This window comes from Vombatus ursinus, unplaced genomic scaffold (assembly GCF_900497805.2).
Source record: "Vombatus ursinus unplaced genomic scaffold, bare-nosed wombat genome assembly UNPS02014816.1, whole genome shotgun sequence".
NCBI lineage: Eukaryota > Metazoa > Chordata > Mammalia > Diprotodontia > Vombatidae > Vombatus > Vombatus ursinus.
Genome location: NW_020954594.1, coordinates 9,615,160 through 9,640,997, shown reverse-complemented (window position 1 = coordinate 9,640,997; position 25,838 = coordinate 9,615,160). Strand labels below are relative to the sequence as shown.

General features: G+C 34.4%; 1 protein-coding gene across 4 annotated transcripts in view; it reads right to left on the bottom strand.

Moving 5' to 3' along the window:
• The window catches only part of ORC4 (origin recognition complex subunit 4), a 98,681-nt gene that overhangs the window by 18,590 nt on the left and 54,253 nt on the right, over positions 1-25,838 (bottom strand). For 3 of the 4 annotated variants that reach the window (XM_027835462.1, XM_027835463.1, XM_027835465.1), the window contains 6 exons: positions 19,257-19,332; positions 18,254-18,339; positions 16,295-16,343; positions 15,611-15,762; positions 12,475-12,648; positions 9,484-9,570 (listed from right to left, as the gene is read on the bottom strand). In XM_027835462.1, coding sequence (XP_027691263.1) covers positions 9,484-9,570; positions 12,475-12,648; positions 15,611-15,762; positions 16,295-16,343; positions 18,254-18,339; positions 19,257-19,332 — 624 coding nt within the window. Of the gene's footprint in view, positions 1-9,483; positions 9,571-12,474; positions 12,649-15,610; positions 15,763-16,294; positions 16,344-18,253; positions 18,340-19,256; positions 19,333-25,578; positions 25,649-25,838 lie in introns of all 4 variants that reach the window. The other variant, XM_027835466.1, reaches the window with a different exon arrangement.

The window sequence follows — 25,838 nt, the reverse complement described above, 5'->3', positions numbered from 1 at the left end:
AAGCTTTATTCTCAACTCTCCATTGTCATTCCTATCTGCTAACATTGTCTCTCTCATAACCACTGTGTATTGATTTTGTTCTATGTACTGTCTCCTGCATTAGAATGTAAGCTCCTTGAGAAAAAAGACTACCTTACTTGTCTTTTTATCTTCACTGCTTAGCACAACATCTGGCACAGATACAACTGCTTAATAAGAATGCTTGCTGATCCACCCAAAGAACACTATTCTTTTACTAGAAGAGGTCTGCAACTATTCTCTTTCTCCAATCCTTTCAAGAATTAGTAAACCCAAATTAAAAATTTTTTTTTAATTTGTCTCAACGTTCATTATGACTTCAGTCATAATGAACAGATACCATGTTTCTTTTTGTGATTAACTTGGTTCAGCATCTAGATAAGTATTATAGGCTTCTGACCATTAAATATTCTTGATGATTAAAGGGCAGATAGCATTCTGATTATGAAACTAAAAAATTTATTTTTGACTAGTTGTTAATAAGCAAGGATGTTTTGAGCATGGGAATGATGTAAGAAAAAATGAGGAGAAGGCAGAGCTAAGATGGTAGAGAAAAGGCAGGAAGTTGAGTGATTTTCCCTAAAAACAATTATGAATCATGCCTCAAAATTAATTCTGGAGTGACAGAACCCACAAAAGAGTGAAACAATTTTCCAGCCCAAGATAACATAGAAAGACTACAGGAAAGATATGTCTTAATTGGGTAAAAGGGGAGTGAAGCCCAGGCCAAGGAATATCAGAGCAAGTCAGTGAGAGGGCCCCTAGGCCCAGCACAGATGAGCAACTGAGGCTGGGTAGTCTCAGCTCAGCAGACCAGCTGCAGAGTGGGTCAGCTTTAAGGCCACCAGCCCTAAGACAGGAGTCTAGTGGTCAGGCCTTGGCAGGCCCTAAAGCCCCAGCCAGCCAGACTTGGCCAGATGACCCCAGCACAGAAAGCCAGTGACCAGACCCTGTCTATCCTCTCCCCCATGCCAGTAGGAAGCTTGTGACAGTGCCCCCTGTACTCCAGAAGCAGAGCTCAACTCTAAAAGTAATGAAACTGGCTGGAAAATGAGCACACACACAAAAAAATCTGATCAAAGAAAGCTACTACGGTGACTGGGAAGATCAAAACACAAACTCATAAGAGGGTAACAATGTCAAAACCCCTACATGCAAAACCTCAAAGAGAAATATGAATTGGTCTCAGGCCCAAAAAGTTCTCTTGGAAGAGCTTTAAAAGGATTTCAAAAATCAAATGAGAGATGCAGAAGAAAAATTAGAATTATGCAAGAGAAGCATGAAAGAAGCTTGGAAAAAGAAAAAAACTCTTTAAAAAGTAGAATTGGACAAATGGAAATGAAGGCACAAAAATTCACTGAAGACAACCACTCCTTAAAAAGTAGAATTGTCCAGATAGAAAAGAAGGTACAAGAGCTAAACTGAAAAAAACAATTACTTAAAAACTAGAATTCGGCAGGTGGAAGCTAATGACTCTATGAGACATCAAGAATCAATCAAAATTAAATGATGAAAACATAGAAGAAAATGTAAAATATCTCACTGGAAAAACAACTGACCTAGAAAATAGATCTAAGAGAGATAATTTAAGAATTATTAGACTACCTGAAAGCCAAAATCAAAAAAAGAGCCTGGACAGTATCTTTCAAGAAACGATCCAGGAAAAACGCCCTGATATCCTAGAACCAGAGGGTAAAATAGAAATGGAAAGAATCCACTGATCACTTCCTGAGAGAGATCCCAAAGTGAAAATTTTGGACTATTATAGCCGGTAATATTTATAGCCAAATTCCAGAACTTTCAAGTCAAGGAGAAAATACTGTAAATAACCAGAAAAAATCAATTCAAATATCAAGGAGTTATAGTGAGGATTACACAGGGTTTAGCAACTTCTACAATTAATAACCAAAGGGCTTGGAATATGATATTCTGAAAGGCAAAGCAGCTTGGATTACAACCAAGAATCAACTACTCAACAAAACTGAGCATGATCGTTCAGGGGAAAATAATGGACATTCAATGAAATAGGGGATTTTCAAATATTCCTAATGAAAAACAAGAGCTAAACAGAAAATCTGATTTTCAAATTTAAGACTCAAGAGAAACATAAAAAGGTAAAGAAGAAAGAGAAAAAAACCCCCATAAGTTATTCAATAAAGTTAAACTGTTTACATCTCTACACAGGAATATGATACTTTTAACTCAAGAACTGTATCTTTCTTAGGGCAGTTAGAATACACGTAGAATGAGGATGTAGGTGTTAAGTATGATAGGATGATATAAAAGAAATTAATGGGTGAGAAAGAGGATTGTACTGGGAGAAGAGGGAAGGGAGACACAGAATAAGGTAAATTATATCACGTGAAAAAGGCACGAGAGATCTAAGTGCCTAGTACAATGGAGGGGAAAAGGGAAGGGGATGAGCATTACTTGAACCTTACTCTTACTGGAGTTAGATCAAAGAGGGAATAACATACATATTAGTTGGGTATAGAAATCAATCTTACCCTACAGGAAAGTAGGAGGGGAGGGGAAAAACAGTGTGGGGGTGGGAAAAAGGAGCAAATAAAAGGGAAGGAAGAGGTGGTCAGAAGCTGGTGAGGAGGGATAAGGTGAAAGAAGAGAGAGATAAAAGTATAAACAGTAATCATAACTGTGAATGTGAATGGGATGAACTCACCCATAAAACAGAAGAGGATAGAGTAGATTAAAAACCAGAATTCTACAATATGTTCTTTACAAAAACTACATTTGAAGTAGAGACACACACAGAGTAAAGGCAGAATCTATTATGCTTCAGTTGAAGTAAAAAAAAAAGCAAGGATAGCAATCCTGATCTCAGACAAAGGAAAAGCAAAAATAGATCTAATTAAAACAGACAAAAAAGGAAACTACATCTTACTAAAAGGTACCATATATAATAATGTCAATAATAAACATATATGCACCAAACAGTATAGCATCTGAATTTCTATAGGAGAAGTTAAATGAATTTAAGAGGAAATAGACAATAAAACTGTACTAGAGGGGGACTTCAACTTTACCCTCTCAGAACTAGATAAATCTAACCACAAAATAAACAAGGAACAAGTTAAGGAGGTGAACAGAATTTTAGAAAAGTTGGATGACAGACCTCAAACTGAATGGGGATAAAAAGAAATATTACCTTTTTTTCAGCGGTGATGGCACCTGCACAAAAATGGACCATATATTGAGGAAAGAAAAACTTCAAAATAATATGTAGAAAGGCAGAAATATTAAATCCCTCCTTTTCAGATCATAAAGCAATTAAAAATTACATTTAATAATGGGCCATGGAAAGACAGATTAAAAATGAATTGGAAACAAAATAATCTAATCCTAAAGAATAAGTAAGTTAAAGAACAAATCATAGAAACAATCAATTTCATCAAGAAGAATGACAATAATGAGACGACATAACAAATTTTCATGGGATGCAGCCAAAATAGTACTTGGGGGGAAATTACATCTCTAAATGGTTATATCTGTAAAACAGAAAAAAAGCCTATCAATGAATTGGGCATGCAACTAAAAAAGCTATAAAAAGAACAAATTTAAAAATCTTCAATTAAATACCAAAATGGAAATCCTGAAAAATCTAAGGAGAGACTAATGAAATTGAAAGTAAGAAAAAAACTAAGCGCTAGTTTTATAAAAAAAAAAAACAAAAAAGCGATAAAAAAGACAAACCACTGGTTAATTTGATTAAAAAAAGAAGAAAACCAAATGACCAGTATCAAAAATAAAAAGGGTGAATTCACCACCAATGAAGAGGAAATTAAAGTAATACTTAGGAGCTATTTTGTCCAATTATATGCCAATGAACTTGACAATATAAATGAAATGGATGAATATTTACAAAAATATAAATAGCCAAGATTAATAGAAGAGGAAATAGATACTTAAGTAACCCCATCTTAGAAAAAAGAAATTTGACAACCCATCAATGAACTCCCTAAGAAAAATCCCCAGGGCCAGATGGATTCACAAGTGAATTCTACCAATATTTAAAGAACAGTTAATTCCAATAATACCTAAAATATTTGGGGAAATAGGCAGAGTCCTACCAAAATCCTCTTATGACACAAATATGGTGCTGATAACTAAACCAGGAAGAGTGAAAACAGACTGATGCAAAAATTTTAAATAAAATACTAGCAAGGAGATTACAGCAATATATATCACCAGGATCATACACTATGACCAGGTGGGACTTATGCCCTTAATGCAGAGCTGGTTCAATATTAGGAAAACTATCAACTTAACTGACCATGTCAACAACAAAATCAAAAGAAATCAAATAACTATCTCAACAGATACAGAAAAAGCTGCTGACAAAATACAGCACTCATTCCTATTAAAAACACTAGAGAGGTGAGGAATAAATGGAGCTTTAGGATCTATCTTAAACCACCAGCAAGCATTATCTATAATAGGGATAAGCTAAAGGTCTTCCCAATAAGATCAGGTGTAAAGCAATGATGCCTATTATCGCCATTATTCAATATTCTACCAGAAATGTTAGCTATAGCAAAAACAGAAGAAAACGAAGTCAGAGGAATTAGAATAAACAATGAGGAAACAGAACCAATATTCTTTGCAAATGATACAATGATATAGAGAATCCTAGAAAATCAACTAAAAAAAATTCTTGAAATAATTTACTTCAGCAAAGCTGCAGAATACAAAATAAACCCACATAAATCATATACATTTCTATATATGATTAACAAAGCCCAGCAGCAAGAAAGAGAAATACCATTTAAAATAACTGTAGAAAATATAAAACACTCAGGAGTCTACCTGCCAAGACAAACCCAGGAATTGTATGAACACAACTACAAAACACTTTTCACACAAATAACGTTACATCTAAAAAACTGGAAAAATATCAATTGCTCATGGGTAGGCTGAGTCAATATAATAAAAATGACAATTATACATAAATTAATTTACATATTCAGTGCCATACCAATTAAATTAAAGTGCCATACCAAAAAGCTATTATACAGAGATGGAAAAAATAATAACAAAACTCATCTGGAAGAACAAAAGGTCAAGAATACCAAGAGAATTAATGAAAAAAAATGCAAAGAAAAGTGGCCTAGGTGTACCAGATCTCAAACTACATCATAAAACAACAATCATCAAAATTATCTGGTACTAGCTAAGAAACAGAGTGATGGATTAGATTAGATACACAAGACTCAGTAGTAAATGACCATAGTAATCTAAGTGTTTGATAAACCCCAGGACCCCAGTTTCTGGGATAAGAACTCACTATCGGGCAAAGACACTTGGAAAACAGTATGACAGAAACTACATATAGACTAACATCTTATAATGTAAACCAAGACAAGGTCAAATTGGGTACACAATTTAGATACAAAGGGTAATATCATAAGCAAATTAGGACAGCATTATCTGACAGATCTATGGAGAAGGGAAGAATTTTTGACCAAACAAAAGACAGAAAGCATGATGAGATAAAAAATGGATAATTTTGATTATATTAAATTAAAAAGGTTTTGCACAAACAAAATCAAACAAGATTAGAAGGAAAACCAAAAGCTAGGAAACACTTTTTACAAGTGTCTCTGGTAAAGGCCTCATTTTTAAAATATATAGAGCACCGAGTTAAATTTATAAGAATACAAGTCTTCCCCCAATTGATAAATGGTCAAAGGATATGAACAGGCACTTTTCAGATAAAGAAATTAAAGTTATCTATAGTCATATGAAAAAATGCTCTAAATAACTTTTGATCAGAGAAATGCAAATTAAAACAACTCTGAGGTACCACCTCACACCTATCAGATTGGCTAATGTGACAGAAAAGGAAATGATAAATATTAACAGAGGATGTTGCAAAATTGGGATGCTAATGCACTGCTGATGGAGTTGTGAACTGATCCAACCATTCCAGAGAGCAATTTGGAACTATGCCCCAAGGGCAATTAAACCATGCAAACTTTTAGATCTAGCAATACCACTACTAAGGTCTGTATCCCAAAGAGATCACAAAAAAAGGAAAAGGACCTATATGCACAAAAATATTTATAGCAGCTCTTTCTGTGGTGGCAAAAAATTAGAAATTGAGAGGATGCCCATCAGTTGAGGAATGGCTGAACAAGTTATGGTATATGAATGTAATGGAATACTTTTGTGCTATAAGAAATGACAAGCAGGCAGATTTCAGAAAAACCTGGAAAGACTTATATGAACTGATGGAAAGTGAAGTGAGCAGAACAAGTAGAACAATGTACACAGTAACAGCCACACTGTGTGATGATCAACTATGACAGACTTAGCTCTTCTCAGCACCAGTGCAAGACAATATACAAGACAATTCCAAAAGACTCTTATAATGGAAAATGCTATCCCCATCCAGGGAAATAACTATGGAGTCTGAATGCAGATCAAAGAACACTATTTTCACTTTGGTGATTTTTGCCTTCTGTTCTGTTTCTTCTTTGACAGCATGTCTAATATGGAAATATTTTACATGATTGCACATATATAATCTATTTAAAATTCTTATCTTTTTAGGGAGGGGGAGGGGACAGAGAGAGGAGAAAATCTGGAACTCAAAAGTTTTTTTAAATGAATGTTAAAAATTGTCTAATATATAATTGGAAAAAAAAAAGGAAAAAACGAGTAAAGACTTTATACAGCCCAGTCAAGGCAGACCTTTCTTACTAGTCCACGGACTTTAAAGTTTTTCTGGCAAACATGTTATAGCACACAACCCTGGAGATAGTCTGAGATCTTAAAAGGTTGGAGGTACTCCTTTAAATAGAACTGATGATGTTTCAACAAATGATCTAAAAATTTTTCGATCATTTTACTAAAGTGAGAGGCAGCGTGGCAGCATATCAGTTAGAGGGACAAACTTAGAATCAGGAAACTTTGTTTCAAGTTCTGCTTGTGACACATATTACATGAAGATGACCATGGGCAAGTTCCTTAAGCTCTCAGTGACCCCAGATAAGGATCTAAGACTACAAGGTAAAGTAAGTTGCCAACATGAAGGAGTTTCCTCAGTGGTTCTCAACACTAAGGAAATCACAGGTCCAGACCAATTTCCTTTTTTTTTTTTTCACTAACCATTTTCTGGTTACTCATAAAGTTCAACTTTAAAGACTGTCATCTGCAGAAAAAGGAGGTACATCCTAATGAAAATGTGTCTGCTAATATGCTCTATCCATCTTAAAAGCAAATTATCTTTTCACTCTAGTGGCATTACAAAGCATACCTTACAAGTCTTAAAGGATACCTGGCTGCAGAGGAGGGGGCAAAGAGAGGGAAGCATGAGCATTTTGGCATTTTGGAGTGAGTATTGCCTTTGTTCTTGGAAAATCTTGGTTTCAAGTTTTGCCTGTGCCATGGGCAAGTCACTAACCTCTTCCCTTGGAACCCACTGCAAACTTCTGGGACTTTTAGTTGACGAGCAAATGTTGATTTCCATTAGCGAGAAGGAGTTTCTTCACTGGGAATTTATGAAATTACAGATTTGGTATGAAGAAGAAAAAAAATCTCTATTTAGATATGGGACTAGGGTTACAAGCTACACAGTCGCTTAGGGCAAACTACTATAAAAGAATATTTTTTTAAAATAATTTTTAATAAATATATGCTTTTAATGCCAGAAAATGCCACTGCATGTGAAGTAGGTATATATTTTGTGGTGTCAGTCAGTCACCAAGCATTTATTTAATTTATTTATTCACTCCATGCTAAATGGTGAGGTACAAGGGAAGGCTAAAAAAAACAAACAAACAAAAAAAAAAAAAACAAAGCCAACAGTCCTTGCCCTCAAGGAAAGTATATTCTAATGTTATTAAATGTATTATAGAGAAAGCTCAAAGCTTCCAGTTGACAGTAACGAATAAGGTGCCAAATACTCAAGCACAAGAAGTTATAATCTCACAATTTTAAAAAATTAAAATGGGAAAGGCAATTTATGTCAATAAATTACTTTGCTGTTTGAACATAATCCGTCCATACTTCGAGTCTGTCAAGTATATTCCACTTAACACACAGTGCATAGAGCACTAGACTTAGAGCCAAAAAGACTGGGGATTAAAATACTGCATCTGACACTTCCTTGCTTATGTGACTCTCAGCAAGTCTCTTAAACAAGTCATTTACCCTCAGATCCTTTCTGGGTCTGTTTCCTCATCTACAAAATGAGGGGAGTTAAAATTAATGGCCTCCAAGGCCCACTGAAGCTCTAAATCTATGACGATAAATATTTTTATACATGAAGCATTATGATAGGCCCTACGATACAAAGATGTCAACACCTGAAGTCCCCATCACAGGAGACCTTTGAAATCTTGATAAAGGCATCTCAAAAGGCAGATCTGTAGTTTGTCCTATAGTTTTTCCACAAAACTTTTATTTTTTTTAAGTTCTTCCTATCTTTAAATCACCTCAATACAATTTTACTTTCAAAAATAGTTAACTAAGTAAGGTCTTTTCTATATCCCTGAGTAGGAGCTTTAACCATTTACAAGCTAAGTCCTAAACTGGTTCATAATGCTAATTTAATCAGATTTTCAAGGATCACTAAAATCATGTTGTAATAAATAGAAGAGTTCCCTTTTAACAGAAATGGAAAAAAAAATCACCTGAAATTGTTGAGATATTTTCACTGTTTTGCTCCACAGAAACTGTCTCAAATAAATATTAGTGACAGAAGACATTATGCTTTGTTCCAATTTGATGTCAGAAAAAAAAGGGACATAAAAAGGGAAAAATAGCAAAATAAAATATTCAGTACACAATATGAAAAAAACCTGACTCAAATATACCACTATCAGTCCAATGATATTACGAAAGCTGTCAGGACTGAGACCCTTTATGTTAAGTGCTGTGAAGCAGAGATTTAACTAGCTTTTTAAAAACAGTAGGCACAGCTATTCTCTAGGCATAACCAAAAAGTAAACATAACCAGAATTTGTTACCAGAACTGGTAAAAATTGGTCCAGAAGACTGCAGCTAAATCTTACTAAGCCTTCAGAGATTTACGATTTCTAATGTTTACAATATATTTGCCAGGTATTAATTACATGGGGAAAATAGATTTCATCCTTAAAAATCGGTATAAGAAAGCGGGCATGAAAATAAATATACAATAAGAAGCCAATAGAAAAATTACAGCTACTGTATCTCGAAGATGTGACTAGAAACCAATGAATTAAAATCTCTATTTTCTCAAAAGTTATCTGCTATATTAATTTTTCTCCAATATTAGAATGACTAAATATCTTTAAAAAAGAAAGCAGCTGTGAGTATTGGAAAATTCTCCATTATATTTTAAAATACTTGGGAAAATGTTTCCAAAATCCAATTAACTTGTGAAAGAAAGTGATAAGCAATTACTTTAATAATTAACATACATTTCCATAAAGAAGGGCAACAATCCAAATGAATACAAACCAGTAACATATGCAATGATCGAAGGTCTTTGCTGGCATGGAAATGTTTCAGCAGTACTTCTTTTACATTCCTGTCTTCTGAGAGACACTAAAAGAAAATAAAAATGGAAGCTGATATCATCTACAGTTGAAGACTTGAAACATAACAGTGTCATGCCAAGGTGTATGGCTGACAACATTAACAGGCAGAAATTCCTAAGTAAATAAACATTAGTGGTTTGTTTTTTTGTTTAGGGTATGTGAGACTAAAATTAAATTAAATTAAAAATTTAATAATAATAAATTTATTATTTAAATAATAAATAAAATAATAAAAATAATAAATAATAATAAAATTAAAATAAATTAAATTAAATTAAAACAAAACAAAACTTCAGCATCTGTTTTTTCATGAATTTACTTATCAAAGAAATGAACTAAACAGACTGAGAGTTCCTCCTTTTATAAATGAAATAAAAATATAATACTTTGCAGTTCAGAAGGGCTTACATACCAGCCCCTGGACATGATTGCTTCAGGTAATTTGGAGAATGATGACGTCTCATTACGGACCATCTGAAGAACTGATACAATTTCTTTGGATGACAATCAAACTCCAGCTTTAGGTCATGGAAATGGGACATATTTTTTCTTAAAAGGCTGTTTCCTAAAATTTTCTATTTTGTTCTGTATAATGTCAAATGCATTGACATTTAAATAATATAAGGTTTATCTTTTTAAGCGAGGTTGACTACATGACATACTTCATTTTAGGACAACTGTCTTTTTAATGGTTTGACTGCAACTTGAACAGAAAATGCACTTAAACGTTTCTTGAAGTGTTTTTCTTTGTTGTTTTACCTTAAGGGTTAATAAAATGGGTTAACTCATTCTGTGTAGCTATTAGGTCTTCTTTTCTAATATAAAGCACCTTGCAAAATGCTAGGCACATATAAAGCGCAATTTGCACTATTGGGAGAGTATCTACATAAGATGATGATGATAACCAACATTTATAGAGCGACTGCTACAATCCAGACACTGTACTAAGCACTTTACCAATGATTATCTCACCTGATTCTCATGACAACTCTGGGAGGTAGGTTGTTGTTATCATCTCCATTTTGCAGTTGAGAGAACATAAGGCAAACAGAGGTTAAGTGACTTGCTCAGGTCACTGAACTACTATGTATCTAAACTAAGTATTTGAACTCAGGTGTTCCTGAATCTAGGCCCAGTGCTCTATCAACAGTGTCACTGAAGCATTCAGTGCTCTATCAACTACGTTAACTGAAGCATTCATGAGAGAAATAATGTAGCATTACGCTTAATGTTAAGAAAAAAGAAGTAACTTAAAAGCTAATTTTGCTATTGGAGCCCTTCCTCCTCAAAAATACAAAGGGCTAAAATTGATGATGCTTAATTAAATAAGCGCTAACTGAATTTTTAAGCAAAGATAAGGCTGTGTCACCCAAGAACTAATGGTAGAAGTAAAATGGTTTTTAAAAGAAGGCAACTGGAAAATGAATAGTTGTAAGGCAGTGTTTGTTGAGGGAAGAGAAATGAACAAAAGCCAAGGGTCAAGGTAATTCACAAACTGGATGATTCAGTAACCTTTAGTTTAGGTGAAAAGGACCTGGCAGGTAGCTCCTTGCCAATATTTTCGGTTATTTATTTGACAAATAACTCTAAGTCCTAAAATTCTCAATTCTCTCAAGTTTTCAGAACTTGGTTTGTGATTTGATAATAAACTAGGGATGACAGAACTTTTAATTATTATTTTCAATCAATATTGGTCCTCCTTGTATATACAGTCCCATTGCCAATTGCATCCCATACGCCTGACCTGAATTTGCAGCCCATTGCCAATCGTGATTCCCCTCTGCAACCTATCACTATTTCTTATAATTATTTCATCTGAAATAACTAGGATAAGAAAAAAAAATTATCCAAAGTAGCAAAATCTAGGACCTAACTTTACTAGAGTAATAAAAGACTTGGAGTTCATCTAGTCTGTTACTATTCATGCTGCAGGTGAGAAAAAAGAGGTCCTGAGAAATTAAGTGACTTGCTTAAAAGGAAGGTATCAAAGGTAAGACTGAAAGTAGGTCCTGAGAATATACTACCAAACTACAAAAGACTTACTTTAAAAGCGCAGATAAACCCTAGTCTTTCAGTCCCTTTAGAGGAATCTGGTGGCAGAGTACTAGGCCACGAGTTAGGAAGACTGGAATTCAAATTTGGCCTCACTTACTTACTAGCTGTGTGATGCTGGGCAAGTCATTTGACCTCTGTATGCCTTAGTTAGAGACATATTCAATTCTAAAGTAGAAATAATAATAGCACAAACCTCACAGGACTGTCATGAGGATGAAATGAGATAATATTGGCAAAGAATGCTTAGCACCATGACCGGCACATAATAAGCACTAAATAAAATGTTTATTCCCTTCCCTTACATTTTTGTCTTATCTCAAACTTTAAATCATTTAGATCTTGTTTATCAAATGAAAAAACTCAAAGCCCAATGCATATGGTAGAGTGCACAAATACTGAAAAGTAGATGCTGATATTATTTACAAATGCATAGGAATCTGAATTAGTTTATAACACAAATATACTGGTATCTATAAAGTAACAGAAATAAATTGGTATCATTTACCTATGAAATTTATATGAGCCAAATTATATACTTAAAAATTGCATTATCCAATCCACGCTATACAATTGAATTTATCCTTAAAATGCTAATTAAAACCAAAACAAAACAAAAAATCTCAGGGCAACTAAGTTTACTAGCTATTGCATATCAATTCCAATAACAAAATGTTATTTTAAGAGAAATACATGATTTGATATTTCAATCCCCTTTATAAGTAAACAAAAAAGCATTAAGTGATAATGCATTTTCCATCTTCTACCACAATAACATTAGAAGCATTGTATAAATTTTAATTGCTTTCTAAAATTTCATAAAACCAATCTTGATATTACTGCCTTTGCTTAAAATTACCTGAACTGTTTCATTCCATTTCTCAGTAAAGTGCTTGTCTGGAAATTCTTCAGGTAGTGTTAATTGTTCTTTAAATATTTTAAGATATTGTGAGAAACTAAAGGAATTCATTAAATGTATCTGCCGGTGAGAAAATCGTGACTTCACTCTCTTTTCTAGGAGTTCCAGAATATCCTTTAAAAAGTAACAATAATATGCATGCCATAAGATGTTATATGTCACATTGATAGAAATATTTAAATTATTACATATAATTTGCAAAACTCACTGAACAACAGAAATGTACATGGCAAGACAACAGAACATTAAAACCAATCTTTCAGTTACGATTTTAATGCAACCTAGTCAAAAAATTACTCTCCGAGGTTCTTAGTGATTTTCATTGTCACAGCCTCTCACTTCGGATATATTTACAGCTTTATTCACAGCCAATCTTTACCACTCTAACACTTCAGTGACTGTTGAATATACATCCAAAATGTCAATATGGATAAGGCAATCTTATCCAGCTACTAAAAAGTCTGCAATCAGGAAGACAGGATTATAAAATTAAACAAATGTTTATCTCCTATTCATGCATATCTCAGCAAGACTCTAGACTCTAAACTCTCATGAATGTCAGGTATTTCCTGCATGTTCCTCATGCCCTGCCATCTTGGGATGGGGCTCTTAGAGACCTAACAACAACCTTATTGTATATAGCCAACAGGGTCTCAGAACCATAAAAGATACATGCTCCCCAGGAAGCAAGATGTAATAAGGGCCGGCAGTGACCTATTTTCACAGTCCTCATAAGACTTGATAGGATAAGTGGTCCTTATGTTCAATATTCATCCTATGGTAGACAAATTCCCCACTGCCTCCTCACTCCTTTCTCTTCCTATACTCTCATTAATCTCCCCCTAAGCCTTTCTCTACAAGCAGTCTATATTGCCCTTTGCCTTCCTGTTTCATTTTGCCATTTAGAATACTTATTTTGTTAAAAATCAAACAAACAAAAAAAACCCCTCTCTTCTTTTTCCTATATATCACTTTAAACTCTTTCTATATTATTGCAGTAACAGAAACCTGCCCAAAGCAAAAGGTAACACCTCTTTCACCAATCTCTACAAAACTGCTTGTTTTTTCTCTCATGCCTTCTCAAGCACTGGGCCAGGAAGAATAAGCATAATCCTCAAGTTTTAATCCCACTTCCAGACTACTCCTCTGTTACAACCCCAGCAATCTCTCTTCCTTAGATGGTCACCCCAATCCATCTTTGTCACAGATGTCAATTTCTTGTCAGTGACCTATCATGCTCTACATCATTTCTCCTCTTTTCTCAAGGAATAATAGGGTCTTTAACCCCAACCCCTGACCTCACACTAGGGTACTTCAATATACACATTAATGTCCTCTCAAATACCTTGGCCTCCCAATTCACCAACTTTCTAAAATTCCATGATCATCATCTTCACTCTACTTCAGTCACATATACAGATAGTCATAACATTTTTAAGTCATACCTTTATCTGACCATCACTCACAACTGTATACCTTCAAAATTCAACACTCTGAAATTCCTTCCTCTGGCCATGACATTTAAAGAATACATCACTCTTCCTAAAGCTATTCCTCACCATGACCTCCATTTCCTATACTTTTCTCAGTTCTTCCAATCTACCATCCTCTCTCTGTTTATCCTTCTCTCTCTTCAGTATTAAAACCCACATTAACTAGCTTAGCCAGAGTTGTGGGATATTCTCGAATCTCTTGACTTTTTGTCTTACAGCCTGTCCTACAGTGATGACCCACACCTTCTGTTTTCCCTGTTGCTGTTTGCGGGACAGCGAGGTGGCACAGTATAGAGCTCTGGGCTTGGAGTCAGGGGATGATAATAATAGCCCCTATCTCCTAGGTTGAAATGAGGTTCAAGGGAGATAATAATTATACCTGACATGTAGTATGTGCTATATAAATGTTAGGTATGATGGTGATGACATACTAAAATCACCTAGAAAAAGCCACAAAACTATGCAGCTAAATTTAATCTCAAATGGACTTTCACCGATACACAGAACTCCTTTAAGTCTTGCTTCATTGACACTATCACAATCCCCACAAGTAACTATTCCAAATTTCCTCTTTCCTCAGATTGCCTCATCTGTAAAACGGAAATAGTACCTGCCCCACAGGGTTGTTCTGAGGATCAAGTAAGGTTATATATTTTAAGCATTTTGTAAAACTTTAAAAAAGCAGTACTCCTACTAATTATTATTATTTATCCATAGTAACAGCTGTTCCAATCTCAATCTTTGAAGTAATATACTGGATTAGATTATCATTCTTATTGAAGGTTGATGTACTTCCATGAAGGTGAAAAGGTAACAGCTGTTGAGCTGCAGAGGTGAGGGAAGTTCCTCACTGCGAACCCTACATCAATGAAATTACAGGTTCAGATTCCCTCCACCTCTACATGAACATTACAAGTCTCTCTATATTGGCTGATGCATAAAAAGCATCCATTATTTTGACAAACAACTCTCTGTACTTACTGCACCACTCCATGTTTTCACATTTATTTGACTATATCATATGAGACATTTTGATTTTTTTAAAATTAACTTATTTTGATTTAGCAACAATCACTTCCATAAGTTTTTGAGTTTTAAATTTTTCTCACCCTCCTCCTCCCCAAGACAGTGCACAATCTGATATAGGCTATACATATACATTCCTATTAAACATATTTTCACATTAGTCACGTTGTAAGAAGAATTAGAACCAATAGGAGGAACCACCAAAAAGAGGAAACAAAACAAAACAGAAGAAAAAAATAGCAAATAGTATGCTTCGATGTGCATTTAGACTCCATAGTTCTTTCTCTGGATGTGGATAGCATTTTCCATCATGAGACCTTTGGAGATGTGTTAGATCCTTGTATTGCTGAGAAGGGCTAAGTCTATCAATGTTAGTCATCATACAACATGGCTGTTACTGTGTACAACGTTCTCCTGGTTCTGCTCACTTCACTCAGCATCAATCCATACAAGTCTTTCCAGGTTTTTCTGAAGTCTGCCTGCTCATCATTTCTTATAGCACAATAGTATTCCATTACATTTAAGAAAGACAGTTAAATTTAAAAGAACTGACTTACCAATCTACATGTAAGACCAATAACAGCAACAGGAGTCTGTGCTGACTGAGAAATATCAAAAAGGTTATAGAGAAGTGTTTGGTTTTTATGATGTGCAAAGAGATCAAATTCATCCAGGACAAAGATCACAGGGCAACTGCTAGTCCGGTCACCTAAGATTAAACCAGAGTTTAAAATGGAAAGATAAGTATATAAAACTTCTTTACATTTCCAAACTAATCATATCACATTTCTAAATGCACTGTCTTTATAAAGGAGTTTATGATCACATTTCAAATGTCAATGAAAAACCATTACAGTAGAATTTTTCTTCCTGCAATGAACCAATAATAAACATATTATCAAAACTGGTGTCAAATATTTTGTTAAATAATACCTTATTGGAATTTAGAAGACAGATGTAGTTATCTCTCCACGGTTATGAATATGAACTATTACATATATTTTCAAACATGATTTATATGTATGATTCTGCTGCATTGTCTTTTTCTTGCTGAAGTTTTGTCCTAAGAGATGTTTCAGTAGGTAGGGGAAGGAGTGGGATACATTTGGTAATGAATGTAATGTAAAAATAAAAGCTATTAACATTTGTATTCCTATATCTACATGTATATATGTGTGTCTGACAAAATTCTAAGTCTCAATTCATCTTCCATGCCACATCTTACTGTTACTTGTAATTACCTTTTTTTAAAGCTTCCAGAAGGAAAGAAAGATTTTCAGAAAAGGTTCCCTATAATAAATAAACAAACAAACAAAAAACAAATGAGATGAGAAGTCTAAAAGAAAAGGTTAATGAAAAGAGTATATCCTTAGACTTAATGTATTTGTCTTTTTTGATATGCTTGATGAGATTCTCGGGTAATTGGTTAACACCAACAGAACCTTAAACTCTTAAAATTTAACCAATTCCACAGAAAGACATATAAAACAACACTATTTGGCACCTACTAACTGGCTTGGCTAATAACAATTATACAGTGACATAATGATTGACAAGGTTTTTTAGTAGTTAATTCATGGCATTTTAGTGTTAACATCTCATCTGAAAAGAAGCGCAGTGAGGTGGTAAAGTTCTCAGAAGCTTTTTCCCCTACAAATGGTAATACAAGTCATTTTGGGGAATTTTTTTATTTTTTCTAAACATACCACATATTGAAAGAAACTGGTTAAACATCTAAGTGTTTTTATTCTAAATGCTGTTCTTCACTTTATCAATGTTGTTCCAAAGTTTTGGCTCATCCTATATTTTGTGTAGAACAACAGAACTAAATCATTATTTTGAAACATATGTCAATATGTTTCATTTGAGGTGAGGCCAAAGTGATTGATCTTGCTGGAGAATTGGCCTTGGCTTTCAAATGAGCTACCAGATGAAGAACTATCTTCAAATATTAATTCCTCAAATAGTTTTTCCCCCATTAAAATATAGAATGCAAAATTTGTATATGAAACCAAATGTCTTTGTATTTGGCCTATACCCAAAACATTTCTGCACGCCATTTCTGTATCATAGATGGGAATGAAAAGAGGAGCAGATGTGTTATCCAGATGCTACAGTTTGTGGGTGGAGGTCTTGTTAATATATTCCTTTTTAAAGTTCATTAGTCCTTACTTCATTTATGTAGCTTAATTTAAAGAACCACAGCAAACAACTTTAAATTCCAGCACACATAAATGAGGAGGGAAGAATAAATTTACTTCCTCTTTTCCTAACCAATATTGTTGGTAATAGAACAAATTATCAGCATTTCAGCTTTCCTTTTCCTTCCTGAAATTGAATGAGGTTCTGGTAAGTAAGAAAATAGCCAAAAAGCAAATAGCAGTTGGGAGAGAGACTATGAATAATCACAAAACTAACTGATTTTTTTCTGAAGAATCAATAAAACTGATTATCTATACAACAATATCAAATTTTTCACATACATTAGTGTCAAATATGTATTTTAAGTCAAAATAACAATTAAATATATTCCTAATATTTTCCAAACACATTCAGATTTCTTAAAATGAGCTAATGGTTTGTTATTGTTGGTTTTTTTTTTTGCTTTATATATGAATAACAAATTTTTATCTCATTATGTCAGTTATTTTAAAATTGCATAAATACCCCCAAAATACTAACTGGTTGGCAGATGTAACTGATTTATCCAAAACAAATCAGAGGATAGATCAGTTTTTCAGTTATGTTCTTTAGGAGAATCGTGATAAAAATTAATCCAACTTCCTACTATTTTATCCTCCAACACTGTTTCCTACTTCCTGCCCAAAAAACAGAAATGATAAAAGGAAAAAGAAGAAAAGCTACTGACACTGTTTAGTATGGATGGCCTTGTAAAAAATTTCTATGAGATCATCTAAATATATTTTATTGATAAGTAAATTGAGGTTTTCTTGAGGCCATATTATCAGTGTGCATTTGGGCCGAAGTTTTAAATATATTGTGGTTGGTATGTTAAAATATAAATTTCATAAATAAAGGAAACCAAATTCAGAGCTTTAATATCAAGTATCAAAATCAGATATCTCTATAATAACTGGTCATCAGTAAAACCCAATTTGGAATGTTACTTCTTAACATTACAAATATATACTGGAGACTGCACTTGAAATCCTATTTGAATATATTAAATTGATACTTACAAAAATTTTATCTCCAACGACATTTTCCAGACATAACTGCTTTGTGATTTCCTTCAGAGCAATTTTATCATTGGTCTGCAGCAATCCTGAAATATAATGTTATTTAAAAATATTAAATAAAAGCTGTATTTAATGCGGTATTTTAAAGAATTACCTATAACTAAAGTTTTTAATGTTATTTAGCTGTCAGTTTTTCTAACTTCTCTTCTTTTTATCAATAGTGAAGGCATCTGAGGTCTCTACCAGCTTTAGATCTGATATTATCAAAGAGGTGTGATGACTGTAGCAAATATTCCTAAAACACACATCTTAACAAGTTACTCCTCTGTTTAATAAAGTCTGGTAGCTCCTTCGCCACCTCTAGGATGAAATATGAACTCCTCTGTTTGGTACTAAAAGCCATTTACACCCTGACATGAACCTACCTTTCAATCTTTATTATATGTTACTACCCTTCTTACACACTATTTCACCTCACAGTGGCTTCCCTGCAGTAACCCATATAACATTTTACTCTCGTCTCCCTCTTCACTTCAATTTCTCAGAATCTTGAGTGTCAACACAAATACCACTTTCCACATGAGGGCTCTCCTGATTTCAGTAGCTGCAAGAGTTTCTCCCTGAAATTGGCATGCATTTAATTTGTATATACTTCTATGTTTACAAGTTGTTTTCCTTGAGTAGAATATAAACTCCATGAGGACAGGGATTGCTTCATTTCTGTCTCCATAGCACCTAAGTGCCAGGCACTTAATAAATATTTGTTGAAGGATTAATTGATGTGCAACAAGGAGTTTTGTGTTTTAGGTTTCCTTTGTTGCCTGGAATGTTTTCTTGTTTAAGAAATGCAATAGTGGGTACAAGCTGCTGAGACAAATCTTAGAATTATTTATAAAATCTGGATTTCAAAACTATAATTATAAATACAAATTCACTATATTATAATGAATAATGTGCAAATAGATGATATTGTTTTTGAATGGCATCAACACAACACACTTACCATTTAGGCGAACTTGCAAAACATTTTCTCTCACTTGTTTTATTTCCATAAGTTCTTCTAAAGCTTGATTTAATATCTATCCCAAAAAAGCAAAAAAAAAAAGAAAAGAAAAACGGTAGCATTCAAAATTTCTTGAACAACATGCTAGATTTAAAGAGGTCTAAATATACAGGTTTATAAGAGCAGTGTTATGAAGGCACAGCCATCCTGTTTTCTAGTTTTAAAAAATTGGTAAAATTTTTGATCCTAGCTAACTTTCCACATTTTTAATAACAATTGACATTTATGTAACATTTTTGAGATGGCAAAGTATTCTGTTATCTCATTTGAACCTGAAAATAGTCATGTAAGTTAGATATCACATATATCACAATTTTCATGTTACAGATAAGAGAAGTAAGCTCAGAAGTTACATGACTTTTCCATTGTCAGACTGATAAAAACGACAGGAGGCAAGATTTTAACCTTAGTCTCTGCAGACTCTAAATTCACTGTTCTTTATACAACAACATAATGCAGTTGAGGAAAAAGTCCCTTGAAATGTCTTGTCTAAATGCTCTGATGAAAAGAAAAAATTTGTGGTTCTAGAAACTCAAATCTAATCATACCTTTGTGACCTCTACGGTATCAAATTACATTTCGGTCAATTTAAAGACAGAGATAATATTTACCACTTGAAAAATTTCAGTTATAAAGGTATTAGAATGAATATACATATGCAGACACACACTCGTATGATAAAAGCTTATCATTTAAGTACTAGCTCAAATTATGTTTAATTCAAACCCCTTGGAAAGTTATCAAGTGTGACACTGATTAAATTCCTTCTCTAAGGCTTCTTCTTGGAGTACAATGTTCCCTGGGTTTTGAAGGCTGCACCAGCATGATACAAGCTGTGGTGAGTCCTACCAAACTGGAAAGGCTTTAAGCACTGGCCCAGTGAGGGATTCCAGGTCTCTCCTCCAAGAAATAGCCTACTAGTTAAGTTCAGAAAGGCTTCTCACCAGACTGCCTACAGCAACTCTTCTTGTACCTCTTGAGATACAGTATGGTAAGAAAATTAAGTGGATTTGAAATCAACAAGCCTCAGTTCAAGACTTGGCTCTGCTATTGTCTCCCTGTGTGACCATGGGCAAGTCATGCTACTTCTTTGGCTTCTAAAAAACCAGGGACCTGGCCTAAGTTCTTTCGAGCTTGAATTGCTATTATTCTATGAGTACCTATTAAATTATAGAACAGTTGCTACTTGTATAGATGCAGGGAGTATCCATGCAGAAAAAATCCCTGATCCTTTTAAGATCACAACACTTAGAACACCTTCTATGCAACACTGCCCTAGTTCTGTCCATTTTCTCCTTAATCTTCAAGGCCCTGGTTTAAAATACTAGCACTTCCATTAAATGACTTTGTGCATCTCACACTGCCCTCTGAGATTATACAGTATCTTATACTGTTTATTTATAAATCATCTCCTCAACTAGACTGTGAGCTCCTTGACGGCAGGGAGCATGTCTTATTCTATGTATACCCTTTGTCTCATCCTCAATAAATAAGTACTGAATTAGGGGAAAAGGTTATCAGGAAAAAGAGATACTGACAATATAAACTGAAATGCTGACTTCATTTCATGCAGCTGACAACAACTAAATAAAGTCTGTATTAGTGAGATCTGAGATTACAGCAAACATTATCAGCTGAAATTATGTTTTCATGTGTATGAATAAAAATCAAAAGGTTTATACCATCATAAACTGTTAACATTAGTATGGATCTAAGCTAGTGAAATATAAGCTATGGCAAGTTCTACCTAATTAGAAATGCTTTTGGTATTGGTCCCGCAACAGACTGAGTCTGCTATGTGAGAATCAACTTAGCATGTACAGTAAATTGATCACAAGGTAATTCTTTTTAGCCATGGTAAGCTAAAAAACAAACACTGTCACAAAACAGGCATAAGAATATCAACTGTTTCTACTGTGGCAGAAGATACTAATAATCACAACTTTTAGGCTGTCTACAAATCTAACTGTTATATGTTATTTGGCCAATGATCAACAAGTAGACTGCTGGAAGAACTGTACCATATCCACAGAGATTAATTATTATAGAAATGACTCCATAAGACACAAAGAAGCTGCAACTAAATAGAGATATGGTTTATAAATCCTCCAGGAGGAAGGAAATAAAGGTGTCGGTTTCATTATGTATACAAAAGTAGCAAGACGGATCACTACACAAGACTCTGGATCACCTTACCTTGTAATGCTTATGATTTTTTGGGGGGGAGGGGAGGAGGCAGAGGTAGGGTAGAGAGGCTGGGGATCTAGAACTATAATTTCAATGGTGTGGAAACTTATGTTGTAAAAATTCCCTCCATCACACAAATCAGTAACTCTTAAATTTCACTGGAAACCTAAGTCCAGGACTATGAACAGCAGGATTATCACAGCATAATTATTGGTAGAAGCTTTGCCTCTCTGAAATTAGCTCAAGATCACATGAGAATTTCTCTTATCACACTATTGATACATACTGAGCTCACAGTCAATTAGATCTTCCAAATCCCTAAAGACAAACTGCCATGCCTTCCCAATACACTAGGAAAGTGTATTTTTTGAGCCTAATTTTAAGACTCTATGTTTGTCTCAATTAAATTTCATCTCATCAGATGCATCTCAGTGTTCTGGTTTGTCAAGATCTTTTTGGACTCTAGTTTTCCCCAATTTGTCATATGCAAATTTGATAAGCATGCCATCTATGCCTTTTTTCTGAATTACATTAAATAACACTGAGATAAACAAATTCCTTGAGCCCTCCACTGGAATCCCCTGTAAAGCTGAAACTGAACCATCAATGATTATTTTTGAGCCTAGCAGTTGGGGGCCCTTACTATCTTCTCTATTTAGCAACATCATATTATCCCTTTTTCATTCTACCCTCTGCACCCCCAATATCATTCTGTTAGGCACATAAAAGAGAAGTAAGATGTCAACAGTTCTGCCCTTTGCCATAATCACTGGATATCATCATTTCAATTTCTTTCCCTTCAAACAGTTAAAAAAATCCCCATTCATTATAGGAAACTTTTCTTGTTAACCTTATCTGATTAGCTGTAGGAACTCTGTTATTATTCTTATAGGATCATGCCAAGTTTTTTTTATTCTCCATCACTGCCCATGAATTTGACTTTCATAACAATCTTTTAAAAGTTTAAGTTGGTTGGCAACCAACTTAAGTTGGTTGGTGTGTCCACCTCAGTATCTTTAGACAATTGTATCCTTTCATTCTCAATATGAAATTATTTCATTTTATGAATTCAAAAGTTCGTTATTGAGCACTTCATATTCCTCCTGATCTGACTTCTGCTACATAATTTTAGTCTGTATCACTATGCTTGACTTTTCTTTGAACTCTGGAATTTCACCTCCTCAAATCTAAAAGGCATGTCAGAGTATGTCTAGCTATCTTCTCTTGCTCCATCATAAATTCACATTTGTGTCTGTCTGTCTCTTCTAAGACCTGATCTCCTTATCTTGCCCAGGTAGGAAGCACAGCAGCCACTCCTAGACCAGATCCCACTTTTGATCAGCATGGGAGTTTGGGCCTGTTTCATTTCTGACCTGAACAAGTCTGCCCCCTCTTTTGGGCCTTTGTTTCTGTGAGCTCAGCATATTGGTGCTGGCTTAGTCAGCTTAAAGCAGCTCAGAGCTCCCAAGTTCAAGAGATCCACTAACCTCAGCTTCCCTGGTAACAGAGATTATAGGGATATGTCACCATAACCAGATCACAAATTATAAAAAAAAATAGTATTCTGATTACTGTATGGCTAATAGAGTGAATGCTATGACTACCGGTGATTAAGAGTTGAGTGTAAATGAACTACCTTAAACTATTCATGTATGTGAATATATATAACATTTAGACGTCTCAAGAAAAGCAAACTACATAAACTAAAAATGTGAAAATATATTTAAATTATCACAATTACAAAACATATAATGGATGTAGACTGGCCAATGAGAAACCAGTCCTTCAATCATGTGCAGACATTCTCTATCTGGTTTCAATCTAAGTGACCATGCTGAAACTTGGGCTAATAAGATTTATAGGCATGACGACTATGTGATTTCAAGAAATCCTTTAATTTGCTGTGGAGGTAGAAGAACTGGTGGTTCTTTGCTAAATTTGCTAAACCAGAATTGAGTTCGTATACAACACGTGTCCCTCTTTCTATTGTTACTTTGTGGATGCAAAGAGAAAAGATGATTTTGAGCTGTCTCCCAGATGGGAGTAGGGCATCAGCTATGTCTTGAACCCAACCCAAAGTAAGCATACGTGCAACTTTGTCTGTGTTTTTTTCCCCCTGATTTTAGGAAAATTTATCACAAGATGAGAATGCCCAGTTGACTTACGCTGCTCATCCTAGGAAGTAAATCTAAAGGGAACCTTGTGAGGACTCAATGAAGAGAGAAAAGGAATTCTAAGGCTAGATGCTAGCAGGTACTGCTTTGCCATGTGTGTTTTCTACATGTAGGCCTCATTACAATTACACTTCAAGACTGACCTCACTCTCCTCTGGGGCCTTGTTCATACAAGGGAAGAATGTGCCCTTAGCTGGGAGGGTGGGGAAGATATTCAATCAATTGTTTTTGATATACCTTCTCAGGAAATCCTTTTTCTAAAAGACAATTGATGTTTCCTGGCTGTTAATGGAGAACACACTGGTTAGGGCTTGAGATTAACTAGCATGGGAAACTCGGGGTCTTCAAACTTACCCATTAAACTGGGAAGGGAGTAGTTAGCCACACTCTGAGGACTCAACCTGCCAATGCCAGCAAAAGTTGAGGAAATGCATCCACAGGTGGTGCACAACAAGAACACAACTCAACACCAAATAAAGCAGTATGGTAAAACACCTTCTGAAAGGTGTTGAATCTGGAAATCTAACCATGGATCAATAGTTCCTATTATTAAGAACCTTTATGATTTTGTTTAACAAGCTTTCTTAGACACACTTGGCAATGAAATTAACAGGCTATGCAGTTACTATCGATAGTCTTAAGTAAGTGAAGATATAATTTGATACTGGTTTATGCACTACGATCACTGGCTTTTATTTGGGATTCTATACAGCACCACTGCTGCTTTAAAAACACAAAGTACAACTCTTAAAAGATTTCTTTGAAGATTTCATTTTTACAGTCTTACTTTATTTTTGTCAGTGAGAGAAAATAACTAAATCCAACTGCAGCTTGATATAAAATGGAAGCAGATTGATATGACTCATTTACTTTCCTATATTAGTATTGTTATATGATTATAAACGTTTAATTATATGTTTGAACTCCTTTACTAAAAAATCTTTTCAAAATAATCCAAATTATTTGTCAATATTGAAGTGTTCTAAGTTATTTTTATATAACCTAAAATTTAATAATCTGAGAACAATAAACCTTCTTTTGTAGAATTGCTAAAATGACAAAACTTAAGGATATATTCTAATTAGTAAAAGAATGTAGAGACATAAAGAGTGCAATTTTACTAATCAAAAAAATTGAAATGCCCTTAATACAAATCTATTTTCCTGTATCATATATATTTCCGTTTTTACAGTTTTACCCATTTTTATTCCAGGTTAACTAATTTAAAGATTTATCATGCAAAGTAGAAATGTTTTATTTTTTAAAAAACAAGTCTTTTTCTGAAGGTTCTGATACATACACACACACACACACACACACGTATGTGTGTATATTGCTGTTCTGCTTACACTGTAAATGTCAGTCAGTCAATAAGCATTTATAAAACTCCAATAATATGGCAGGCACTGTGCTGAGGTGCTACGGATACAAAGAAACATAAAGAACATTCCCAGAACCTTAACCTCAAAGAGCTCACAATCTAATGTGAGGGACAATAGGCAAACAATTATATATAGAATAAACAGAAAAAAAATCAACTGAGTATAAATGAAATTGGTAAAGCCTTTTAGTTAGGAGTTGAAGGAACCAAGGGAGAAATCAAAAGGCAGAGATAAGGAGGTAGAGCATTTCTGGCATGGGGTACAGTCAGTAAAAATGGCTATAATTTGGAGATGGAAGGTCTGGTTCAAGAATACCAAAGAGGTTAATGTCATCAGATCAGAGAGTATGTGGTGGGGAGTAAAGTATAATCAGACTGGAAAGGCAGGGAATGTGTGGGGGGCAGTGGAAATCGGGGAAGATAGGCAAAGATGAGCAAGGAGAGATCTGCTAGGTTATGAAGGGCTTTGAAGGCCAAACAGAGGATTCTATATTTGAAACTGAAGTCAACATGTACTCACTGAAGTTTATTGAGTAGAAGGGTGACACGGTCAGACCTGCACTTCAGGAAAAAACATTTTGGCAGGCTGCCTAGATTGGGGACAGTAAAGTTTGTTAATAAATGTTTTTTAAATAACTAAGGTATGGTTTTATCAAATAATAAATGTACAGACAAAAACTTGACTGTTTCAGGGCTGAACTTCCAAGTGGACTCAGTCTAGACTTTACTAGTATCATAATTCTGCATCTAACTAAACAAGATTTTTCATATGACAAAATG